The following is a 25,379-nucleotide window of genomic DNA, read 5'->3' as shown; positions in this document are numbered from 1 at the left end:
GAATTTGAAGTTTCATGATAGTTCTCAGCAAATATCAAGTCAAATGTTATTTAGAAAGCGATAAAGGAAATTACTATTGCTTTGAGAATTAGTAAGAATTGAGAGTTTGTATTTTGGAGGTCAGATCTTCCTTTTCTTTTGTTTTTGCTTTTTTGTACTGCTGTTGCAGGAGTTGTCATTCTCACTTGTTCTTAGCCAGATGTGAACACCTGCAAACGCAATATGTGAGGCAGAGGTGTCAGATTTGGCGTTTACATTCAACTTGACATATGGGAGACCCTAATTCATGAACAGCGGAATGTCTCCAAGTCTAAGCCAGTGGCAAAACTTTTGTTATGCTATGTATTGGGAATTCATTGTAGAGCTCAGTGAAAATTTTGGAATAACATTTATGAAGTAGTACACAGCAGAAATTTAATAATCTGAATTTTGCTACACTACATACTTTATAATCTGTCTGTGCACATATATACAAAATCTTGGTCTTGCTCTACCTATTAGCAGAGATTTAATATTAGAGGGTGCAGTAGGTTTAATATTATTGAAATTTCATTCTTGAAAGAAAATATATTACACAATATTTATTATACTGTGAAATGTTATCAAGATTAAACAGTGAATATGCTTGGGTTAAGACATTACTAGAGAACTTGGTTCAGTACTCAGTCTTTCTTTGGCTAGCAATTTGATCTTGGGAAAGTACTTTAGGTTTTTTATCCCTGAGTTTTTGCATCTGTAAAGCAGGGATAGAATTCCCCTTTCCCTGGCCTTATAGACCTTGATTAGAAAATTCCTGTGGTAGTGATGGTGTTCATATGCATTCATAAAGCATTTAGTAGATGAAAGTTTCTCCAACCTCAAGCAAGAGTTTGCTTATTGTATTATTAAATTATTATTATTAGATTAGATTATTAGGTATGGTGTCAGATGCTATTCTAGCTCCCCAAAACTAATAAAAAAAGAGTGAGAAGAGTTGATGCTTCATTGACCTTGGTTTTTATTTCGTTTACTCAGTCTCTTGCTAGTTAACAGATCAATTTATTTCACTAATCAAAAGCCTGTGGATGCCAAAGGGAAGATCCCGTTTCATACCTGCAGCTTCTGTAATCAAGGCTTGTGGTTCTCCAGGATACCTCTGAGAAAGGGCAAGAGGACAGTGTGGATTTTCTGAAGTCTCACCTTTATTTCTCAATTTCTCTCTTTTCCTCATTTTAACATGAACATATTTACCTCCTTAAGCCTTATTTATCTGGGTACCGTGTAAGATTTAGATTATTATGTGTTACAGCAATGAAATGATACAAATGTTCTTGGAAACTCTCAGAAATTCAATAATGATTGGTGTAGAATGAGACTGGTTTGGTGTTATCATGAAGACTAGGAGCCTTATTATTTTTCCTTCTGTCGGTTACACTGGTATAATAGCACCGAAACCAAATGAGTTGCACCAAGATAAGAGAATTGGCTTTCTTTGCATTTTGAATATCCACTCAGAAGATGGTCACCATGTAGTTTTTTGGTTTTGTTCTGTTTTGTTTTTTAAAACCAACCAAAAATCAAAACAACAAAGAAAAACAGCAGGCCAAAAGAGTGCAAAAGGAGTGAAAAACCCAAACAAACAAAAAAATGCTGTCCCTTTCATCATGGCATCACCGGTTTTGTATGATAACGGCAGTGCAGTACAGCTGCTACAGCAATGTAGGTATAATGAGATCGAGACCTTCACCTTATGTCTGATTGCTCTTCAGAATGCCCTGTCCCCTGAAAAAACAAGGCAGCATCTTGTTTTGCTCTGCGTGTCAGGATGTCCCCTCCTTTTTTTTTTTCTTGCATATGCTGTGCTTGTGAGGAGATCTAGGAGGTGACCTCAACAGCATCACTTGCAAGCTATACAGGCAGGGAAGCACTGGGGTATCTCCTTTCATGATCAGGAGTCTTCTCACATCCTGTCACATCTCCTGTTGCATAAGCTGAGATTTAGCTTATACCTATTTGTATGTTGCCAAAATTGAATTCTCCTGTAGGGCAGATGTTCTGGTTCAATCACCACAGGAGACTTCAGGGGACAGTATCACACTTTAGGACATTCCTCAAAGGGTGTATGTATATGTGTACCTGTGTACAGAAAAATAATTATTTCTATCCATATATGTGTTCTTGTCAGACTGTGAGGTAATGTCTCCAATTGCTAGGTCAGATAAACTATCATAAAGAATTAATTTAATATAGGAGAAGAGGGACCTCTTTGGAGAAGGGTGGTATTATATTGAAGTATATAACCTGAACAGAAGCTACTGGGCAGACCGAATTATGGTCCTGGTTACTTGGTCCCAGAAGTTGATCGCTACAGTAAGGGCATGTCCTTTGTCATCGCTTGGATGTTAAATTTACTACTATTCTGGCTTTTAATGAGAGGAAAAATGGACACTGCTGCAAATAAAAACAGGTTTGCTGATATTATACTTCATATAAGGACCTGTAATGATCCTTAGAGGGTAATCAATCTATTTTTCTAAATGGTTAATCAGAGCAGAGCAGCATATCCAAAATAAAATACTAATAGTATTATTAAATATTCTAGCAGGCTTTGTCTAGGCCTCTTTTTGTAATAGGGGAGTTCAAAAAGCAGATACTACTACAGAGAGCTTGGAAGAAAAAGGGAAACATGTTCCTTTTTCACTTAAATACAAATAATGTGTTAACATGTTAAGCACCCAATGGTAACATGTGCTAATTGATGTTAATGAGAGTGAGTGTCACCTGGTACACAGTAGTATAACGTAGTTATGGAAGTCTGTCTAGAGGATTCCAGTGGCCTAGGCATGGAGCCCTCTAAGAGCACCTTCTCAAGGCCAAACACAGCCAGTATCTGCTGGGGACACACCTGCAGATGGACAGCAACACAGACAACTGCAGAGATTCTTGCATCAGAGCTGCACTTGATGTCTGGGTTAGGAACGCAGGGGAACAATGCTCCCGTTTGGTCTGCAGTCGGTTACTCCCTGACCCAGGCCCAGGAAAAAAGCAAAATGGTAGCTTATCAGTACTTGCGTGTCTTTTGGAGGATATTCAGATTGTGAGATCCTGGAGGCAAAAACTTTAGCTCTTTTGCTTTGCCTAAAACACATTGCATTCTCGTGCTTATTGTATACATTGGAAATAATGGTAACTGTCACTGACTCGTTTTTTGTGTTACAGTGTGTGCCATGGCCGAAAGTGGGAATGCACCAAAAATACGTGTGATGGCACCTGCACTGTTGTTGGTACAGCTCATTATTTGACATTTGATGGATTGAAATATAAGTTTCCAGGAAACTGTCAGTATGTATTAGTTCAGGTAAGAACATGTCAAATGCCAAATCTGTCTGATAATATATAAGGAGTTTTACACCAGCAGAGAGGTCCAATATTTGGATAAATCACAGTAAAGTATTCTTAATTACTAAGCCAGATGTATGGTAGAGGACAGTAAAGCTTATTAACTACTTCAAAGATGCCTTGAGAACTTTGAAGATTGCAATGTGTTCTATAGAAATGAGGTAGTTTGTCATGGGTCTAGCTGACAGTCATAAATGTTATAGACAGGATCTGTCTGAATCTCATCTCTAGCAAGGAATCGTAGATACACATAATTCCATCTTTCCTCATTCCTTACTAGCATCTTTATCCTGTAGTGATGGCTTACTGCCTGACTGAGACAAGGAGGGATCAGTGAACCTTTCCTAAATATATCCAGAGCACAGACTCTGCTCATTCTTTTCAGCAAAGTCACTGTCCCATTCCATGCACCAACCTGTTTGGAGTACGTTGACAATTTCCATTTTCTTCACATCAAAGAGGAGAGGTGGATAAAGACATAGCACACTAACATCAACTTGTGATTTGTGGGAGCAGCCAGAAATTTAGAGTTAAATAAGATTAAGGCTCATCTACAGATGCAAATCATTGGTATTTTAAAATGTATGTGCAAAAAAAAAGGATTTAGCTGAAAATTTGGTCTAACACTAGATGGATTCACTGCTAATTGATAACAACAGTCTTCCGCAGTTATGAAGTCACAGGTTTCTTGAGTGGGCTACTATTTTCCCCACAGACCCTTTTCATAAGGCACGCGTGATTGACTTGTCTCTGGCTAGGTCTTTGAAATATGATCCTGCCTTGATGCCAGCTGAATTACCTTAGAAGTATGATTGCTCTGACACTAGTGAGAGCTCTGTGTAAAGGTCTTAAGGGCAATAATAACATACAATACTATAGAACTATTTAAAATGAAAACCAGATCTGTTTTCCTCAGATGACGAACACAGACAGGGTCTTTTTCTTAAAAGCCGTGTAGTAAAAAAACAAAACCAACCAACCAACCAACCAAAAAAACCCCAAATAACAACAACAAAAAACCCTAAAAGGCTTGCGAGTCATATAAATATGCTACTAACTCTGCATGCATCTCAGAAATATTTGCCTTAAAAGAATATCAATACATTAAAGTACATAATGGCTCCCCAAGAAATAGGTTGACATTATTGTAATTATTATTCATGTACAGGTGAGAAAACATGGGCATCAATTTTTTTTCTCAAGACTGTGCAGCAAGTTTCTTTCTATCCTAACCTTTTAGGTTTATATATTTATTTTATCATTAAAGCTTGCAGAGTCTTGTTTTTACTGCTAAATCAATTAATATCTGTGTATTAAGATGTTCAATGTGCCCATTGTACATCTTTATAATAACACAGATACTTTAATATCATGGATTCTCCCTGCCAAAAAATACCTTGCAAAATATACACAGATGTGTGTCACTGGCAGAGTGTGTGTCATTCTTTAAGGGTGTGGACCACATGAATATCAATGCTAAGCACAAAATAAATTAAAATGGGACCAGTTGGCATGCCAATATATGTATTCTACTGGCTACAGATTTTACAGGGTATTATTCGAGGCGTCCTTTTTCTCCATAGATCTGTGTGTGTTTTTCAAATGTTCCACATTAATGACTCATTTATTTTCACCTGGTAGGATTTCTGCAAGGATGACTCTGGAACATTCCGGATACTAATTTCAAATGAAGGCTGTGGCTTCACTGGAGAAAAGTGCACCAAAAGGGTTATAATTCTGTATGACAGTGGGGAAATAGAGTTGTTTAATGGAAACGTACGTACACTGCTGTTCTCTTTCTTTCCCTCTTTGGGGGGAAAAGAATTTCAGTTTGTTTAGTAAGATGAGGCATGAATGATCTCATGCTCAGTGGTTCTTGATAAAATGAACAGATTAGCAGGATTATAATTATCCATTTGGCTCCCACAGATATAATGCCATTCTGGTATTTCTTCTTGATGCCAAAAAATCTATCTTGTATAAGAGTGTTGTTCAATGCAAGCTCATATGAGGAATGCCCTTTCTAAACATGGGAGGTTTAAGTTTATTTCAAGCTGTTTTAAATGCAAGGAAGAGCTAATGCAAGGAAGTTACTGTCCCATGACATGTAAAACTTCAGAACTAATTTAGCCATCTGAAGGACTGAGCACACAGGAGAAAAAAAAAAAAGAAGTTATGGCTCAGAAAAGTTGATACTGCAGAAGAAAATATCAACTATCCTTTCCCCTGCTAAATTGTCAGATGGAAAATCCAGGTAACTGGATTATTCCTTTTTTTTTTTTTTTTTTTTTTTTCCCCACTTTCCTACCAATGAACACTGAAGAATTGACCAAGAACCACTTCCACCTCCCATGTCCCTCCACAGCAGGAAACAAGCTTTCCAAAGGGCAGAGTTCAGCTCTTTGCCTTGAGCACTGGAACAATTAAGACCGGCTGTGTGTTCAAACATTACAGAGCTACAGTGGATTATAGTCTTCCAATTGCTCGGTTTTCTGAAGTACCGTACTCTGAACTGGTATCTGGACCAGAGATTTGCAAAAATGTTTCCAGAGAAATGTGCAACCACTCTACATTTGCCTTGTTTGGGGTTAACAGACAAAGCTATACCAGGTTTTGCACAGTCTGCAATGAGCCTGCAAATTGCTGTGTGCCACTGATACTTGACAGGAACATGTTAAACGTGATCATTATAGTGACTGTGCAGTGCATTTTGACAACATATGACCCGTGTAGGCTTTTGGTTATGGGAGGAGGGAACATAGAGCATATTGGGTGCCCAACCAGTTATTTCTACTGCTGAAGAGTCCTCTAGCCGGGCGAGGGTGAATAGTAGTGCAGGGTCATTCCATAGAGCCAGGCTTTGTCTGAAAGCTTCCTCAGATGACAGGTTTTCAGAAAAACTGTGATTCCTTTGGATGCCTCAAGAAGGGCTAGAAAAAGAGGAGGTGATTAGGCATCCAGCAACAAGAGAGTATTCGGTTCCTGAGAGAGTACGTCCTTGCAAAAGCTAGGTCTGTATCACAAGACTGTCCACATGACCCTGACTGAATTTTCTAGATAGTTTAAGGCTCAGCATAATAATATCTAGAGCAGGTTGTCTTAGAAATAATAGCAACCAAAGGAGAGATTAGGGAAAAACAAGCTATGTTATGTTTTATCATAACCTATGTTATAACAACCTATAACATCATATGATGTGAGGGCTTTTAGGAAAATTCTTACGCAGTGATGACTTCCTACGCTCTTTTGCTACAAGAAGCAAGCAGGAGAATCAAGTCTTTTTTTGCCATTAAAATCTTTCCAGGCAGCACTGTTTTAAGGAGATATTGTGTTGAAAGCAGTTCTAGTTTTAAGTAAATGAGGGATTAATTGAAGCATCTGCATGCTACAGTTCTGGCTCACAAAAAAAAAAAAAAAAAAAAAAGAAAGAAAAAAAAAATTACCCTGAAATAGTTTTTGCTTTTCTGAAACAAATAAATCTGCCAGTTTGCAAGGTCAAAAGTTTATTACTTCATGGTTGGGCAAAAAGCCTCCATAAACTTAGAAATTCTGGTCAACCTCCCAGCTCAGCTTTGTCTTCCTCTGTTTTTCTGCCTGAGTTTGGAAAGACAGAGAGTACTATATTTAGAAGTTAAGTGACCAAGTATAACTAGACTCTATAGTAATACATTGGGCATAGGAGAAGATGGAAATGCTTCTAGTTCCTAAAGTATCTTTTGACATATTCTTCCCTAAAGGCCCTGAAGGCCCTCTTTAGGAGATCCTTGGAGGATGTGAACTGTCTTCTCTAGGGATAAAGGTTTATGATAATAACCCAGAGATGAAGAGAATTGAATTACGATGCTGAGTTTTTACTGAATTGAGCAAGAAAGAATAGTGGGATAAGGAAGTATTTTGCCCTCAAACTAGGGAGTGGGTGAATGGTTTGTGGGCACCTCTTTATACCTTGCTTTAGTCACTATTTGTACTGGTTGAAAGTTTTAATCTGCCTCTTCCACAATTAAGCAGTTTTCAGTAAATGTATTAATGGTGCTTAAAGTAACAGCCATGCCAGACCTTTCTCTCCACATGTGGTTAATAATCCTATTAGAGTTCCCATTGAAAGGGGATTATGGTGTGAATGAAAGCATTTTAAATTAATCTCTTAAATTCTTAGTAGCTGGAGGTGGTGAATTTGCAGCCAGATGGAAAGAGAGGCACACAGGGGAAGTGAAAGTGATGGAAAAATGAAGAGACACTGAAAGGAATCCCAGGATTTTTCCTGTTGGTGTAGCTGGTTGGGAAGAAAGTCCTTCCTGATTTCAGAACCAGGCTCTGGTCCTTCAGAGGTGCCTGTGGTTCTCCCAGCTCAGATTACACTTAAACCTAGCCAGACCTTTTGTTGCTACCTGCCTTGGGAGCACAGAATTGTTAGTTTCTTAAAAAGATGAAATAAAAATAAAACATATTTATTCAGTGAACTACTGGCCGAATACTAAACTGATCTTCAATTTGGTATACCCTGTCCTCTTTATCAGCCCTCCTTCTGTTTAGTGATTGCTTTGTGTGTCTGCATTTGTGGTGAGTATATGTTATACCCTGGGAGCACAAGGGACATTGACACATTCAAAATTATACAAATGAGATGAGATTGAAATATCATACTTGTACCTCTTTTTGCTGTTCAGAGGTGTTGTTTCTAAGGCAATAATTTATCAACAACTTTTAATCGTGGGGACAAGCCTGTAATCAGTCCCTTCCCCATACCTTGCTTACAGTTTTGCAAGTGCTCTGAAGTGTATAGTGTATGGCAACTATGTTCTCGGGAGAACAGCATGTTTGAAAATAGTTTTTAACATGAGCATGTATCCCACTGGGAAAATATGACCTACATGAAATAGTAATTAGAGACATAGTTGATAGCACAATGTGTTTTTCTTGTTCAGGTAAACATCAGGGTACCTCCTAAAGATGGCAATGATTTAGAAGTCATGAGGTCTGGCCGTTATTACATCATTTTACTGGGCAAAAACATCAGTGTGACCTGGGATCTGGCCATGGGAGTGTCAGTTATCTTAAAAGGCAATTTCAAAGTAAGTGTTTTTTGCTCTACTTCTTATTCTCACTAAAGAATGCACTTACCCTGTCAATGGGGAATACAGTTTTCTTTGTGCAGACATGCTGATAGATTGCCACGGAGTATTAGGCACTTGCTCGAAAATGAAGGGATTTTTTTGTAATACCATAAGGGTTGCTTACTTTCTTAGTAATTCAACTGTAAAGGGGTAAATTCTGGGTCATTGGAGATGAGCTATGACAGAAAGGATGAATGCTGTGGTGTCTCAGAGTAACTATGCCTTGAGTGGTTTCTTCTGTATTCAAGAAGAGCAGTATAAGGAGACAGATGTACTAGTAATGGCAATAAGACAGTCAACTCCAGAAATACAACGGGGTTGTAGGGACATAATCCAAATAGAGCCAACAGGCACCACTGATCAGAGGTGTCATTGTGCTTCCTGGAGTCCTTGGAGACAGTATTGTCCTACTTTCAGCTAAGCAGAATGGGAATAGGAGCTAAATGGTTTCTGTGAGAGACTACGTATTTTAGTGAACTTGGCAAGGCCAGGAATAATTCAGTTTTTAAGCCTTGTGCCATTAAAGCACTGGGCTAAAAGGTCTTTTTGACAAAACCCTGAGCCAGTCTACAGATGTAAGATTTATGTGTTTTGTGTTTCTTTCCCTGCAAGGATCGAGTGTGTGGTCTGTGTGGAAATTTTGATGGAATCCAAAACAATGATTTGACCAGCAGCAATGAACATCTTGAAATAGATCCAGTTGACTTTGGGAATTCTTGGAAAGTTAATCCATACTGTGCTGATGTTGAAAAGGTGATTGTGTATGAACTGTGAAAACTAATTAATAGGTTACTGCATCACTCAAGAGTGGGAAAAGAGGTTTGAAAGGATAAAAATAAACAGAAATGAACTCCTTCCCCCATATTTTTGTCAAATAATATTATTTCTTGAAATCTGATAAAGGATCAATTAACTTATGTAAGGGCTCTGCACTGCCTGGCTTCAGATGAATGTTGAAATAGCCAATCTGCACGATAGAGGCTGTTCACAGAGTTTGCCAGCCCAGATGCTTGAAAACCAGGTATAACTGGAAATCTCATTTTAGAGTTTAATCTGAAAAAAACAGCTGTAATTTCCAGACAGGGGGAATTCAGATAAAAATTGCATACTTCCCTATCCAAACTTCTGTATCCCAAATCTTTAGTCTGTCCATTTATGAATAGCTGAATCTGCAGGTTAATTTATTTCTATATGCTTCTCAATCTTTTTGAAAGAGCAATAAGAGTTATATTCAGATTGAAGAGGCTTGAACAGAAAAAGCAAGATACAGGAGAGGATTTTAAAGCCTTATTGCCATCTACCATTGCTTCTGAATTTTGAGGAGCTTACCTGCTATCTGAAAGTGTTATCTATGTCCTAGTGCCAAAGATTAGGTGGTTTCACAGGGTACTAGTTATGCTACGTGTGAGATTATATTTCTTCTTTTCCAAATACAGAGTTTTGAAAGAGTGAAATTGAATGATGAATTTGTCTTGAGATGAAAAATATTATGGTGAAAAGTATTTCCAAATCAAAAACTGAGAGGAAACAACTTAGAAACATTTTGTTTTGATATTTGGAAAATGAAACATTTCATTCAGATGATGCTCTTAAGGCTGAAATCTTTCTCTTGAAAATTCGTCTGAATTTTCAGAGAGAAAGGGGAAAGAAATGCCTTTTTTTTTTTTTATCTTTCCTTAAAAGATTTAAATGATCAGAAAATAGAAATGAAGCATTTATTTTTGATCACATGGAATCTTTTGGGTTGGTTTGCTAATTATGTGCAAGTGTGACATAGCCACAGTATTTTCTTGCTGAATGTCACTTTTTTTTGGTATGACTGGATGGGAGCAAAGAAGAAGTTGCAGTAAGGGGGAGTGAGACTGCACGGTAAAACTGAGAAGGAGCGGCTTCTCATTTTAGTGTAATAGGTACATGACAGAACCTGCAGATTGTCTTTGTGATAAATGTTATGTCAGTACTAGTGCTCCTTGTTCTTAGATAAATTAAATGGGAGATGAGGAGACTACTGAGCCATTCTTTTCAGCAGTGGCCTTGGGTATTGTCTGCTGAAGACTCATCATATTTGTGAGTCTCATGGGCCTTCTGCAGAGCTGTGATTGATTGTTTCTCAGGATGGATGTTTGGTAGAGGGAGACCTTCTATCATCAAAATGTCTATGTTAAAACTGCAGTGTACAAGTAAGAGCTGGAGAAAATGTAGGTGGTGATCTGCTCTACTCTGCTTTCTGCTGTGGCAGGATCTGTGCCTGTTATACAACGGGTTGAATCTTTACTCAAACAAACAAATTCCTTTGTCATGAAAGATGGCTAGTGCTAGTAGTTTCTTACTTCAATTTGAAGAGGTCTGAGGTCCTGATGGTGGGGCTAATGCAATCTCTGCTTGTCTCTTATGATATTAAGCCAAACCAGGAACAGACCATGATGTCTTCACTGTGTAATGGAAACATAGTGAAGCAGGTGATGGTGGAAACATCATGCAGCATTTTGTCTGGGGATCTCTTTGAAGAATGCAAAAAACTCGTGAGTATTATCAAGTGTTTCACATTCTTCAATTCTGTATGATCTGTGCTGACACTGATTACAGCTGAGGGGAAAAGTATCATGTGCTGACAGCACACATGACTTGGAGGAGGCTGACTAATTTGCATTCTCATCTCCAACCCTGTCCTGTAGCTGATGTTGCATGGGAAAATGCAGGATACCACCTAGAAGTAAGCTATAGAATAAATTTTGCTTGAGGGAAATTTTACTCTAAATCCTGGAGACTGGCAGATGAAGTCAAACACAAGGGTTGAGATTTGAGGGGAGGGGGAATTGAGCCAATGTAATGTAATGCCATGCCGACTGCATTCTACCCAAGCTGCTGCACAAGAGGGTTATGGGGACAGGGACCATAAACATATAAAATTACTCCACATGGTGAATATTAAGGGACAATAAACTGCAATGTCTATAGCAACTTTGATAACGTGGCCCAATTTTAGTCCTTGCTGACATCAGCTGAAAGATCTGCACTGATTTATGTGGCACCTCAACTCTTGGCAAATGGAGCAGCCAAACCATCTGAAGGTTAAATATGTCTACAAGAAAGAGATGAAGGGAATCACTGAGTGTACTGTACCCCGTGTTTCTCTTTTGTAGGTGAATCCTGAGCCCTACATAGATATTTGCATGTATGACACTTGTGCTTGTGAATCTATTGGGGACTGTGCTTGCTACTGTGATGCTATAGCAGCCTATGCACATGTCTGTGCACAAAAGGGTGTTGCTGTTCACTGGAGATCACCAGCTCTGTGCCGTAAGTACAGGGTAGATGAGGAAGAACTGGGTGAAAAAGTTCAAGCTTTTAATCAAGAACCTGTCGGCCAGGCTGTTCTCATCCAGCTCTGCTACCACTGATGTCCAGAGAAGTTCACTTTAATGGGACTGGTTTAGCAGCTCACAACGACATTTCAATTCCCTTTTCTATTTATGTTCAGAGCCATACATGGAAAAACCAGTCCCTCAATTAAGGGATGTAACTGTCTGTGGTACAAACAAATCCAGAGAAAAAAATTGTTTCCGTAATATATATATATATGTATATATATGTGTATATATATATATATTTAATTAAAGCTTGAAGTATGTTTTTTGCAATTATTTTATCAAAACCCAATATCTCTTGTCTGGAGTAACTGTTCCATTATGTGAAAAAAGATGTAAATATGAAGAAGTGGCCTACTCTGGGTATAGTAAAAAAAAAAATAAAATATATATATATTTAAAGCTGGAAATCTTTCTTTTTCTATGTATATGTGGTCCACTTAATGCCAAGTTTGGTGTCATAGTTCTGAGAAGCATGATGAATACACTCTTTTAATATTTTTGCCTCTGATTCTTTCACTGCATAGCACAAAGCTGTGAGGACCTGAATAAACAAGAGTTAGATTATCAATGTGAATGGCGATATAATAGCTGTGGACCTGCTTGTCCTATAACATGCCAGCACCCGCAGCCTTTGGAGTGCCCTCTGCAGTGTGTGGAAGGATGCCATGTACACTGTCCTGCAGGTAAGCACATTGGCTTTAAGCAGTTACTTACCTTTTGCTACTATGCTCCTGGTACTTGTAGGTATTGCTGTAGAGGTTTGGATTTTTGTTAACCCCCTGTTCCTGTTGCATGAAAAGAGTTCTTACAACGCAGAAATATTCACAGATTTGTAAGGCTGGAGATTGAAAAATAATTAAATGTAGCAGTTAATTCCTTAACAGACTTACTGCTGTGTTTTCGCCACAATTTCTTATTGCTTGATGAGAAAAGGTGGTTAAGCATCCTGGTCTGAGTTTGTGAAATGAGTGCTGTGTGTGGAGGTCATGAAGCGATGCCTAGAAGAGGACAATTAAACACTGCCAGAAAGAATGAGAGAGGATGAAAACAGGGTGAAAAGAAAGGAAGAGGGGGATTAGGGGCTGTGTAGCAACAGGGATTGTTGACTATGTAGTTAAAGTAGGGTATGAATTTGTGCTGGACACTCACAAAATGCTCTCCTTCAGAACAACTACTGCAGTGGGGGAAACCCATTGCCTTGTCCCACTCTGATGCTCCCTCCCTGAACCTCCCAGGCTCTGATGCTCCTGAGAGTGCCCAGCAGCATCCTCCCGTGAGCCTGAGCTTTCAGCTTAACTGCTCCCAACAACTATCTGGTAGAAAGGGGAAAGGAAAAGGTATGGGAAATATGGGGTGGGGAGAGGAAAGACAGACAGAAAGGGGAAGAGTGAAAGGCAAGCAAGATCCGAAAGGAGAGTGAAAACTCAGATGAATAAATAGTTTGTAAAGGCAGAGCAAAAAGAAGGTATTTTAAGACCCAAAGTAGCTATTCTGGACCCTGGTATCTCTGATCAGAGTGAGGTAGGGTATACTGGGAGAAAGAAATACTATACATTTAAAAAGGAAAATGCCATTTTCTCTTGTCATCTTCAATGTTTTGTTCTAAAGATCTTTTCACCTTCTGTATGGTACTGGCTGTTGCATGTTATACACTGAGTTAAGTACTTCCAATATCTAAATAAAAGTGGTTATAAAGGAAGGAATTACTTCTCTGTGTCAAGCTGGCAGTGGCCATAACACAAGCACAGTATTCAGAATGTTTGAACACGACTCAGGAGCCTTATTATGTTGGAGTTTTTTTTTGTAGCAGGGTAAATGCAATGATTAGTTTTGCAATTAATGAAAATTGGCATCTTTATACTACTGTGCTATTTTGAAACAGGAAAAATACTTGATGAACTGTCCCTGGATTGTGTCAGTCCAGAAGACTGTCCTGTGTGTGCAGTTGGAGATGTCAAGATCCTGCATGGAAGGAGAATAGTTTTGAATAGAGATGATCCACAGAGCTGTCAATCTTGGTATGATGGGTTTACACAGTAAAATAGCATGCCTGTTGAGTAGGATGAAGGGAGAGAGAGATGAAGCACATCCACACGAATAAGTTTTTGGCTGTAACTTTAAATATAGCACTGAAGATGAAGCTTGGAAACCATCTTTTATGTCAATATCCCTTCACTTAAAATCTGAAGCTGAAGTTTTTCGGTGACAGTAGGGATTATAGGATGTCAGCTGAATTTAAGAAAGTGAAATTCATAAATTCCTTTCAAAAAAGGCCTTTTCCCATGTGTAGGTGGTCCTTCTGGCTTCAGATGTTCCACTTCCTTTTGTGTAAGGTGTGATTCAACATCAGTAAAGCTATCAGACTCTTTTCTTCTGCCACTACTAAAAAAAAATCATGTGTATGGTGCAAGATCTGAATGTGCACTCAGTCTAGAACTCACTGAGATTATTAGCAGTTGGAATTGTGTACTACTATTGGAAAAACAATTTCCCCCAAATTGAAGATGATATCCCATGGCCTGATCCTTTATGCATGCTTTTCCAAATACGATGAAATTAATGGCAGGGTGCATAGTGTTGTGTGCCATGCAGGATGAGAGCGATTTTCGTTCTGTATGCTGCCCAGTGGCATATTACACCATGGCCTGTAGTATCCAAAAGCTTGGTATTCTCCAGATGTCTAGACCCTTGATGGATACTTTAATGTCACTTATAATGCCATTAATACAAGAGAGTTTCCCATCTTGTAATTTGACCATATTTAATAGAAACTGAGTTGTAAAACTGCAGCAGCTATTAGCCCAGACTAACACCTTAGCTCGAAATGCCCTGAACCTCACAGAAAGATCTGTCCTCTTGCCAGGGCTAGTGTACGTCTGTGCTATAAACCCAGGGCATGAGACTGTTAGGTTAATCAATTATTTTTTTTTTTTTTTTAACAGTATATGCGAAGAGCCTTGAATTCCATCAAAAGGTCAAAAAAGAGTCTTCATAAATGAGTCTCTGTTCCCTGATTTTTGTAATGCTTAATAATAATTTATCTTAAATGTTGATACACTGGCTGCTGCTCACAAAAGATTTCAGAATATTAGGAAAACTTACCTCACTAGGGAAACATCCTTTTACATAGCTGTCACCTAATTTAGATGCCTACACCATCTGTACAAACAATAGAAAATATTGCACAAAAATGAATTTTATAGCAAATATCCAAAGGAAATTGGAAACTAGAAGAGGCTCATTCATATTAGGATTAAAATAATAAATCTTCTGTTGCTATACCTTAATGCCAAAAGTAGCTGTGCATTCTCCAATTAGGAAGACACTGAAAGCAACTTGAAAAGAACATAGTGCTGAGAGAACTTAAACGAAGGTGCCACGTGTAAAGTGAAGTTTTTTCCTGGAAAACAGCACCTTCTTCCAGCACTGACTTGTTTAGTTTGTGCATCCTGGGTTTTCGCTGGTAGTGAAAACAAGCATTTTTTGGGCCTTGCTCTTTCATAAACTTTTCCTATTCTATTTCTTGGATGTCCAGTAAGACATGGAAAATACATTGTCTGAGTCTGTACCACTCTCTGTGTGAGTACTGTGATGTTCTTTGCACTGATAAGTGAAGTAAGGAGAATCATACAACCAGGAATTAGAAGAGCAGAAGTGTTAAAGCCTTGTTAAAGATAGAAAGAGATGAATTATAAACAAGTCCCTAAAAGGTGGAGGGTGATGGAGGTGAAAAATCTCGTGGTATGGAAGGATGAATAGTGGGAAAGGCAGAGATGGGGGAAAAAGAAAAATGGGAGCTGAGATGGAAAGGGGAAAAGAAAAATATACTAATGGAGGTGAGTAGAAGTGTTAAGTGGAGACAAATAGGATAAAAAAAAAAGATAACAGCTATAAATTAAATACATCATTTGATATGAGAAAAGGGACTGAAACAGAGAACATGGTAAATAAAAGGAAGATAACAAAGGAGACATAAAAAAATGGAGGATGAACATGTGCCAAAGCTGTATGCCACACAAAATGAATTCAAGAAAAAGAAAGCAATGTACTTTAGAGGTAGGAAAAAAGCTGTTATTTTCACCAAGGTTAAAACCTAGGTAAACCTAGCCTCCTCACAGAGTCTGTTAAGTCATACCAAAGCTAAAACCATCTTTCCTACTCTACTTTGTGTTAGCTGCCTTCAGTTTGCCTCATGTCTTTCTTCCTTGTGAAGCAAACCAGATCTGCCAGTTCAGTCCACCAGTGGCTTGTAGGTAGCCCTATTTCTCAAGCTCAGTGGGTTTCTAGACGGTTTCCAGACACAGATTTTACACGTTCTGTCAAAGGCTGTTATAAGGAGAGTTTCCTGTGACAAACACACCATAATTTCTTATGTTTCCTGTATCTAAACAAATGTATATGAACATATAGAATTTATTTGTACAATACCTTGTGGGGAAATGCGGTGGGGAAAAAAATGACTTATATCATGTTTTAGTTTTGTTGTGTTTTTGAGATATTTAACTGTTTCTGTATGGGCATTCTTTTATTAGATGTGGGTGATGTATTATTATAAGCACTGATATTTTACAGTTACTTTGTTTTTTTTTGTAGTCTGTGTGAAGGGAAGAACTTAACCTGCATAGCCTGTGAACCAGTGGAGGACACCCTAACACCAACCACACCTGCTACGGAGGAGGACATTGAACTACCACCCAGTGAATACTCATGCAGCAAGATGATGGACTTGGCCTTCCTAATGGACGGCTCCAATAAACTGTCAGAAGAGGACTTTGAACAGCTGAAGACTTTCATAATTGGCATGATGAAGAAACTCCACATCTCCCAAAAGAAAATCCGAGTGTCAATTCTAGTGTATAGGGCTGGCCCCACAATCTATCTCGGCCTTAAAGATATCAAACCACAGTCCCATATGAGAAAAATTGTCCAAAGCATAAAATACACAGGTGATGAAGTAGCATCTGCTGCTGAAGTCCTTAAATACACTGTGTTTCATGTGTTTGGAAAAGCAGAAAGGACCAATGCTGCCAGAATTGCAGTGCTATTTATAGCAAGCAAGTCTCCAGGAAAACTCCGCAGCATCCTCACAGCTTTGAAGAATAAAAAAATCACAGTAATACCTGTGGGGATTGGACCGTATGTTAATGTGGAGCAAATCAGGTTCATTGAAAAGCAGTCACCAGATAATAGAGCCTTCCTAATGAACAATGTGTTAGAGCTAATGGATAATATGGATCTCCTTATTGATCATCTCTGTGATCTTGGACCTGAAGAAAGTTCTCTGTTACAAGCTACATCCACTCCAGCAATATCCAGTGTCTTGTTTCCCCCTTGGGGACTCACAGCACCACCACCCATTTCAGAAAAAAACACTCGCAAAAGGATAGACATTGCTTTTATCGTGGAAGGATCTGACAATGTAGGGGAACAAAATTTCAATATCGTCAAGAAGTTCCTTGAGCAGGTGATCACAAGGATGAATGTGGGACAGGAGGATATTCATGTTACAGTCATGCAGTATTCCGAGACTGTCACTCTGGAGTACTCCTTTAGGGAAATACAGTCAAAGGAAAGTATTATTGAGAAGGTGAGGAGCATACCCTACCAAGGAGGGAAGGCTACCAACACTGGGAGTGCCCTTGATTATATTTCCAAACACACATTTGCAGCAGTGAATGGAGGCAGGCAAGATGTTCCTCACTTGGTATATATGGTGTCATCCAGTCCTTCCACTGATGTGATCACAAGACCTCCCAGGAGCATAAATGTGATTCCCATAGGCATAACCCCCAATGCAAATATCCAAGAGCTCAGAGAGGTCAGTCAGCCTAATAACCCAATTATCTTGCATAGCTATAGCACACTTATTGAAGAAGCACCTGAATTAGTGCTGCAGTCATGCTGCTCTCGTAAAGTTTGGACAGAAATTGCAGGTAAAGTTGGACATATTTCTGTGTCATTTATTTTTTCCTCTGTCCTGTCTCCTCTGTTTCCTTCTCACATCGCTGAAATTTGAAGGGTTCCCATATCTTATTTGGTATCTTGTTGTCCAAATGCTAAGGAGGACTATTTATCTTCACTGGAGGCTGAGGATGCTGCCCCAGTGCAGCAGTACTGAGCACAGACCTGCAGCCAGCCTTCTGTAGGCCTAGAAGTCCTTGGCTCCATTTGTCAGTAATGTACTTTCAGATAGCTTTCAGATAGGTTGCAGGGAGACAGAAGAAAAAAAGTTATTCTCATCATATGACTGCCTCAAGCAAGTTAAAAGTATACTTCCTCTTTTCTGTGGAGACTTTATTGTTTTTGTATTTTTTTTTCTTTTTTGGAGGGTGTGGTGGTGGTGTATTTTGTGGTTTTAGTTGGTTGATTTGTTTTTGTGTTTGTTTTTTTTTGTTTGTTTGTTTGTTTGTTTGTTTGCTGTTGTTTTTATTTTAGTCCCCTGGGAGTAAAATAGTATTAGTAGAAAAGCAGAAATTAAAATACCCATGTATCCCACTGAATAGAAATCTCAAGGTTTTCATTAAAGGAGCATCTCTTGTTTCAACTGGTCATTATCCTGCTTGGTTTTCCCAAAATGCAGGCGTATCTGCCCTTTCTGATCCTACCAATAGATTAACAGATGCTACTTACGGTTATCATGTATAAATGACCTTTTTTTTCCCCCTGCCTCTTCTCAGAGTTGTGCAACAAACCAATGGATATCATGTTTCTTCTGGATGGAAGTTCCAATATTGGGGCATCAGAGTTTGAGGAAATGAAAAACTTTGTACGGGCGTTTGTTGAAAGTGCTGAGATCAGTATGTATACGTATCTCAACTCAAACACATAAAGATATTTTGTGCTCTTTTGCTCATACAGGACAAAATGTCTTCTCAGAATAGTTGTTTTTTTTGTTTTTTTTTGGTTTTTTTTGTTTTTTTTTTAAATATTTTAAAATGACTTATTGCAATCCCTCAAAAAAGTTTCAATTTATGTTGGAGAAATCAGGCCGATAAAACTTTTGCTTCAGATGCAGTTCAGTTTCCTCTCAAACTAAGCTGTTCTGGTTCAGGTGAATGAAAGTTTGGCATCCAGTTCAGGGAATCATGTAACAAGGAGGAGCTCGGACAGCAGATCTGATGAGCATTCCCCTTTGCTACCGTACTAGACATAAGAGGGGTGTGTGTGCCAAATAGGCAAAGAGGTTCCTGTCATGCAGGATGGAGATTTAACTGAACTGTATTTCTGTAGCAGAAAAACAAAAATATATGTTTGGTTTTGATTCAGCGCTGGATTAGGTTCAACAGACTTGAAAATAATAGTTCCAGTTCGGTTCTGGTTCATGTAAGAATGGATAATTCAGAGGGTTTTTGGTTCACGTTTGGTCCAACTGCAAGGTTTTGATCTTTGGAACGTTTGGAACGGACGTTTCTGCTTCTGACCAGCCCTTTTTGGCTAACCTATGGTGCTGGAACTGACTTTTTAAGATTTATTTCCTGACCATGTTGGATGACAGACTTTATTTTGAGTGCTAGGCTCACTGTGTTTGCAGATTATGTACTGATGGGAGGCAGACCTCTGATTAGGTCATTCAGCACAGGTATTACCAGTGCAGCCACCCTGCTGGAATGCCGTGTCCTGCACATACATGAAGGGACCATGTGGCACATGTAGTAAGTTAGGACATTGTGTGCCCTTGCACCAAGTCCATCTGCATGGCAGGGACTGCACAGGATCCTGTGTTTTCCCAGTAGCACTTGTTTAAACAAACTGGGATTTTTTGATCAGAATTGTACTTTTTCAATTCAGCAATAAACCATTTCCATGGAGCAACCTCTGTTGCTTCTGGTGTTTCCCCCGGGTGTTGATACGTTTCTATTACACCTGTGCTTCCAAAAAAAGTGATTATCAGCACTTGTACTAATTAGAGAGGTCATACAGGAAAAGTATAGCATTTCTGCATGTCTAGTGTAGCTTAGATTTTGTAGAGATTGTACATGGAAGACACTCTTTCTGAAAATTCTGTACACGCATGATATAAAAAAGCAAGCCAAGTGAAATAAACACAAACTAAACAATAAACCAACAGACAATTTATTTTAGCCTAGCTGTTTTCCTTGTCTTTGAAGCCTGTAATAGCGAATGTTACATCATTAACAACAGGACAATAATAATGTAGCTATGAAATGACTCCTCACTGCGGCCTTGATTTTGAAATCTTTAAGATGACTGTGGAAAACTTTTGGAGTGTAGTGAGTAGGCAATATTCGGATTAATACGGGGCTGCAACATTTGAATACATGAAATCCCAATTATTATTGACTACATTCAGAAATGTTTTAGGAAGCATTGATGAAGAATAATGTGCTATATACATAATTATCTTCTGTATACAGTAGAAGTCCTTCTAAGATCATGAAGAGAGGTACAGACAACCATTATAAACAATGTATTGCCCAGTTCAGTTTTGCAACCCTGATATTTATTAGCTGTCTATACTAATCCTCTGTTAATAGTTTTATTCACATTTCTTACATAGTGTATAAACAGATCCGGGATGTCAGAGAGTAGCAGAACTTGGAATTTTTCTTCATTCCCCTGCAGATCATACTCCCTAGGTGCACTGTGTCCCATGTTGCAGCCTGATGTATGTCACTCAAGTGGTGTATGACAGAGGGAAATTTGCATGAAATGTGGTCATCTCACAAGCTTGGCCCATAAAGACAAATGGGTCATCGCATGCCCACTCTTGCAAAACAATGTGCACATTAAAAAAAAAGTGGTGTTTAGACAATTTTAAAATGGAGAAGGAATAATATTTGGAGATCAGTGAAGTGATATTCTCCAATCGTGGTCAAACTGATCTGAGTTAAAAGGCTGCACGATGGTTCCTGACAGAAAAGTAATTGTTTCTAGCAGTACTTGCATATTTTTTCACCTGGGAGTAGTTCAGTTTTGATCTTTTGATTGAAAATGCAGCTTTCACACTCTGATGGAAAATTGATGTCTAGTTGTGCTTAATGTAAAACACAACCATAATGTATCCTTTAGATTTATTTTAAAACATTTGTATGCACTGCTTAAAATGTTTATTTTCTGCTTTTTGCTTCAGGCAATACTTCAATTCATGTGTCAGTTCTCCAGTATGCCAGGGAAAATAATCTAGAAATTTCATGGAACGTGCCTCAAGAGGCTGAAAAGCTTGTAGAGATGGTGCACTCAATTCAACAAAGGGAGCAAGGTCCTACCAGACTAGGTGAGTGATTATGTGGATGTTGATGTTTAAACAAGATGGGGAAAAAAAAAAAAAAAAGAAATGATAAATATAGCCTGGCTCCAGTCACTAATTTATGTCAGTGGTATTGTGATAGTGCTCTGCAGTAAGACTCTCAGTTTTTTTAGTTCACTCATATCTTCACTATACGTACATTTCTTGGTAAAGATTCAATTTTTCTCTACTAAAATGTGTCTGTAGGTTAGTCAAATTAGTGTTTATCTTAATGTCTTTTCAAAAGAAAAATGTTTTCTTTTTAGCCTAAGTAATTCTCAGGATTTGTATTCATTATCTTTCAAGCAAGCAAAACATAATTAAGGAGTAAAGACTTTCATTGTTAACTTTTCAGCATCAATTAGTTGATCAGACATTTAGCAGCAGATCTGCTTATGCTAACTTCAGTAGCTGCCCTTGTGACGTATTTGTTACGCTCTGCTGAGTCAGTGTAAGTGATCTGGTTGAAAAATAACTTAGCAAAACAGTAGTTATATTCTGGGTGGTGCAGTTCCCTCATCCAAGTTGCTGTGCTGGTGCCACAAGAACTTGAGCAGGCACAAAGCTGGGGATGGTGCCAGGGAGCAAGGATCGCCTAAGGTGGCACCTTAGGTCAAGAGTTACATGTGAAACAAAATCTTCTGTTCCGGAAAACTGCATCCTGAAAAACATGTCCACTTCAATTTTCATGTGCTAAAACATAACACAGATTTCCCACCGGGTCTGTGGAAAATCAGTACACACACATGTATCAGTTGTAGGGTTCAGCAAAAAATGATTCTCCTACAACATATCTGATCTTTCACCAGATACCCTGAGAATTTTGTTCTTCTGGACTGTAACCACATTTGCTCTGGCAGCCGCTTAGCATTAGGGTCCTATAAGAGTTGAGGAGTACACAGATTTTTAGGGTCTTTGGCCTACTTCAGACTGTAAAGAGTTATTGGTATAGAAAAGTGAGAAATAAAACCTGACTTCCATAGTTCGCAGGAGGATTAGCCATGATTGCTTTCTCAGCCTGGAGAAATAAAAATACCAGATGGCTGATGAGACTTCTATAGGCTCGTTGTGGGATAAATAGTTACGTACAAATAGATAAGTTTCACGAAGCCTTCCATGTAATGTGCATAGTAAGCCATGCTGAACTACAGGATAAACAGAGAACATGCCGTTTGGGAAATGAAATGGGAGAGGCAGCCACATGACATACTCGTTAGTGATTTGTTTATGTCTCATTGGAAAATGCTCAGAGACCACAATGCGGGATGTGGTATAATGAAACAAAATGGAATAGAGTAGAAGTAGTTCCTCCCAAATGAAGTAATGAAAATAAGTCACTGTGGTCCTGTCCTGCACCTTGTAATGTGTGTGAATCCGGCTGACTGTGTAGGAGATTCAGCATCCATGGGAAACGCATGGTCATTCATGTAATTCTGTCAGTGCTTGAGCCTCTGGAAACACAGAGGCTGCTTAAAAAGTGTAGGTGGCTCAGTCTGGATGTTGCAGTTCCCTGGGTAGCTTTGGAAATTTTTTCTAGCCTATGGAGGGCTTGATCAAGATTTACCTGTTAAAAATATCGTTACCATCAGACCAGCGCTGTTTCTCCTCGTTTGCGCTGTCTTCCCTATGGTAGAAACATGATCCTGTGTTATCCTTATTCAATCTTTGTTTATACAAATCATCCTATTTCAGTCAAAAAAGCTGTATATGCAGGGAGCAACAGTAGGCTCTGTTACCATTGATGTAAAAGTCTTACTGCAGAAAGAGTTCCCTTTTCTGTTTCATTTAACCATAAGGAAACTCCAGGAGAAAGATACGTTTTATGAGTAAGAAATAAGGAAAAACTACGGAGTATTTGAGGGCATGGGCAAAACAAAAAAGAGCTGCCTCTTTTATAGCACAAAGCTTTCCCATGCTTATGCAGTAAGATAACATCAGGCAAATTTTGGCTCAAGTAACCTGTTGAGAAGCAGCTCTGGGGATATTCAGATGCCATGAAATTGTGTACAACATCACATAAGAATTAACTGGAAAAAAAAACAGAAAACTAACTGCAAGCAAGAGCTGACTATATAAGCCTTCATTCAGCTAAAAGAGTGATCTATGCAGGAGAACTGAGAATCACATAAACATGCCCCTGTTCAGCATTTGTGGGTATTTAGGAGCGTCGCAGGGAGCACAGTGAGCAATCCCTATAGTAAATACTTCTTAACATTTTATAAAAACATAATTTTGCTTGCTTGTACTTTTGCTAAATGTAACTCATTTAGGCTGTTTTCCATGCCCACTGCCTGACTCGGAGTCAAAATTTGGAGGAAGTATGATCTATGAGGCTCGAATGTATTAAAAGCATTGTTAGGAAAAGAAATGTGGGACTCCACCCCCTTATGAAAAAAAGTCTTAAATATTTTCACTGAAACTTTCTACAGTTATTAACATATTTGAATAGTAGCATTCAGCTTTGCCTGTCGTGATTAAACAGGTATAAATGTTTCCTTTCTAACCACCCCCTGTGGTTTAGGAAGCAAAGACCCACCATAGCACTTTTCTTTATTCAGATCTCTGCCCTGAGTGATGTGAAATTTTCAAAATCTTACCCCTCATCACCCACCCATAGCCAAGTTTGCCAGCAGCTGCCCTGATCTAAGGGCTCCCATCTACTGGAAGACAGAGGTCATCCTCACTTGCTTCTCCACTCCTGTTTCTGAACTGGTGGTGTCAGGTTCTTTCTGAAGACAGCTTTGGGTGCCTACTAACCTCTTCCCTGAGCTATTTTAATTCACTGCCCTGGCAGATTTGTTTTTGTTTGCTTGCATATTTTTTTTTTAGTTAATTTCTTACAGAGTTTATGAGTTGAATATGGTCCTGGTGGAGCCCGGCATCATCAGAACCCCTTGGTGATAAATGAAATGCAGAATTTGTGACCTGCAGAGCCAGGAAAGCAGAGGAGAGGGTCTGGGGCCTCATAGCCTGCTCCTTTCAGTGGTGGTGGGTTGTTGGACTGACAGATCTGTGCTGTTCATGAAGAGTTCAGACATTCTGTTAATTGGCACATGTTAATGCCAGAATATCAATGTACTAAGAACTAACTATTTAAAGCATTGATCTGTGGGATCAATTGACTATTTAAAGCATTGATATGTGGGATGAGTGCTAACTTGTTTCAAAATTAAAATAATCTACTATTTTCAGTTAAAAAAACACAATTCAATGTCAAGTCAAGGCCCTAAATCAAGATATAGAGACAAGCTTCAGGATTATCATCATGGATGGTTGTCTAGATAGATACACTCTGGACTATCCATAGTCCAGATAGTGCTGGCTTTTTCTATACCTCTTCAAGTGCTGAGGAATCGTTTATTTTTCACTTCTTTCCCAGGCAGCTTTCAGTACCTGTGGGTGTTTAAGACCTCTTGTAGTACTTTTTCTTGTTTGGTCGAGATGTTGCAGAAGTGTTAGTGAAACCACTGAGGCCACTTAAGGCACTGATTCACAAGTTCGCGGCAGGAACCTCCGCCTATCTGGAATCCCCTGTTTGTCACAACTCCACAGACCCTCATGGGGGCTTTATGTTTTATTCCTCATTTCAGACAAAATTAAAGGAAATAATTGCAAAGGTTGCTTTTAGGAAGTTTCTCCTTTCCCTGAGGCACCCACCAAACCATTAAATGTCTTTGCACTGGTTTATTTTCCTCCAGATTGGCTTATTCTGTGATGAATCTTGTTTTCTATTTCTTGGATGTATTTCAAATGTTTCTAGGGCACCTTGTGCTCTTTCAGTTCATTCCACGATGCTCATAATTGTTCCCAATCTAATATCTGTGATTCAGATTAGCATGCCTTTTTACACATTTTTCCTCCTTTATCCAAATCATTAATGAACTTATTCAGTAAGGCAGAATCTGGTGTAATTCCCTGTAGACTCCCAGTAAACATTTCCAACCCTACTCAACTGATTGTCTTTTGTCCTTAAAGCTTGTTTATGTCCATTTAATCAACTTTCAGTCCTTGCAGGAACCTCTGCATGAACCATTCTGAATTACTTCAGAATACGAATCTGGTCTGGCTTGAATGTGAATCAGGTGATTTAAAAAAAAATAATTAAATTATTCATCTAATTAGCCCTTTTTGAATAGTCTTGTTCAAGGCAACCAGAAAAACATTATTACAAAGTGTTTTCTGACTGTCAGAAGTTCAGCATCTAATGTTCATCATCTTAGCTGAGAGGGGAAAACTGTGCATTGATGCCATCCCTTCTCCATTTCCCCC

General features: G+C 38.7%; 1 protein-coding gene across 2 annotated transcripts in view; it reads left to right on the top strand.

Moving 5' to 3' along the window:
- Positions 1-25,379, top strand: part of VWF (von Willebrand factor) — a 144,840-nt gene that overhangs the window by 56,670 nt on the left and 62,791 nt on the right. For both annotated transcript variants that reach the window (XM_032995041.2, XM_032995042.2), the window contains 11 exons: positions 3,199-3,337; positions 5,020-5,154; positions 8,304-8,450; positions 9,105-9,245; positions 10,895-11,014; positions 11,636-11,792; positions 12,388-12,546; positions 13,746-13,881; positions 16,457-17,796; positions 18,541-18,660; positions 20,955-21,098. In XM_032995041.2, coding sequence (XP_032850932.2) covers positions 3,199-3,337; positions 5,020-5,154; positions 8,304-8,450; positions 9,105-9,245; positions 10,895-11,014; positions 11,636-11,792; positions 12,388-12,546; positions 13,746-13,881; positions 16,457-17,796; positions 18,541-18,660; positions 20,955-21,098 — 2,738 coding nt within the window. The remainder of the gene's footprint in view (positions 1-3,198; positions 3,338-5,019; positions 5,155-8,303; positions 8,451-9,104; positions 9,246-10,894; positions 11,015-11,635; positions 11,793-12,387; positions 12,547-13,745; positions 13,882-16,456; positions 17,797-18,540; positions 18,661-20,954; positions 21,099-25,379) is intronic.

Source organism: Tyto alba, unplaced genomic scaffold (genome assembly GCF_018691265.1).
Source record: "Tyto alba isolate M040663 unplaced genomic scaffold, T.alba_DEE_v4.0 Super-Scaffold_21, whole genome shotgun sequence".
In the NCBI taxonomy this organism is placed as follows: domain Eukaryota; kingdom Metazoa; phylum Chordata; class Aves; order Strigiformes; family Tytonidae; genus Tyto; species Tyto alba.
Note: the sequence above shows the minus strand (reverse complement) of the source record. Positions and strands in the feature narration are given on the sequence as shown.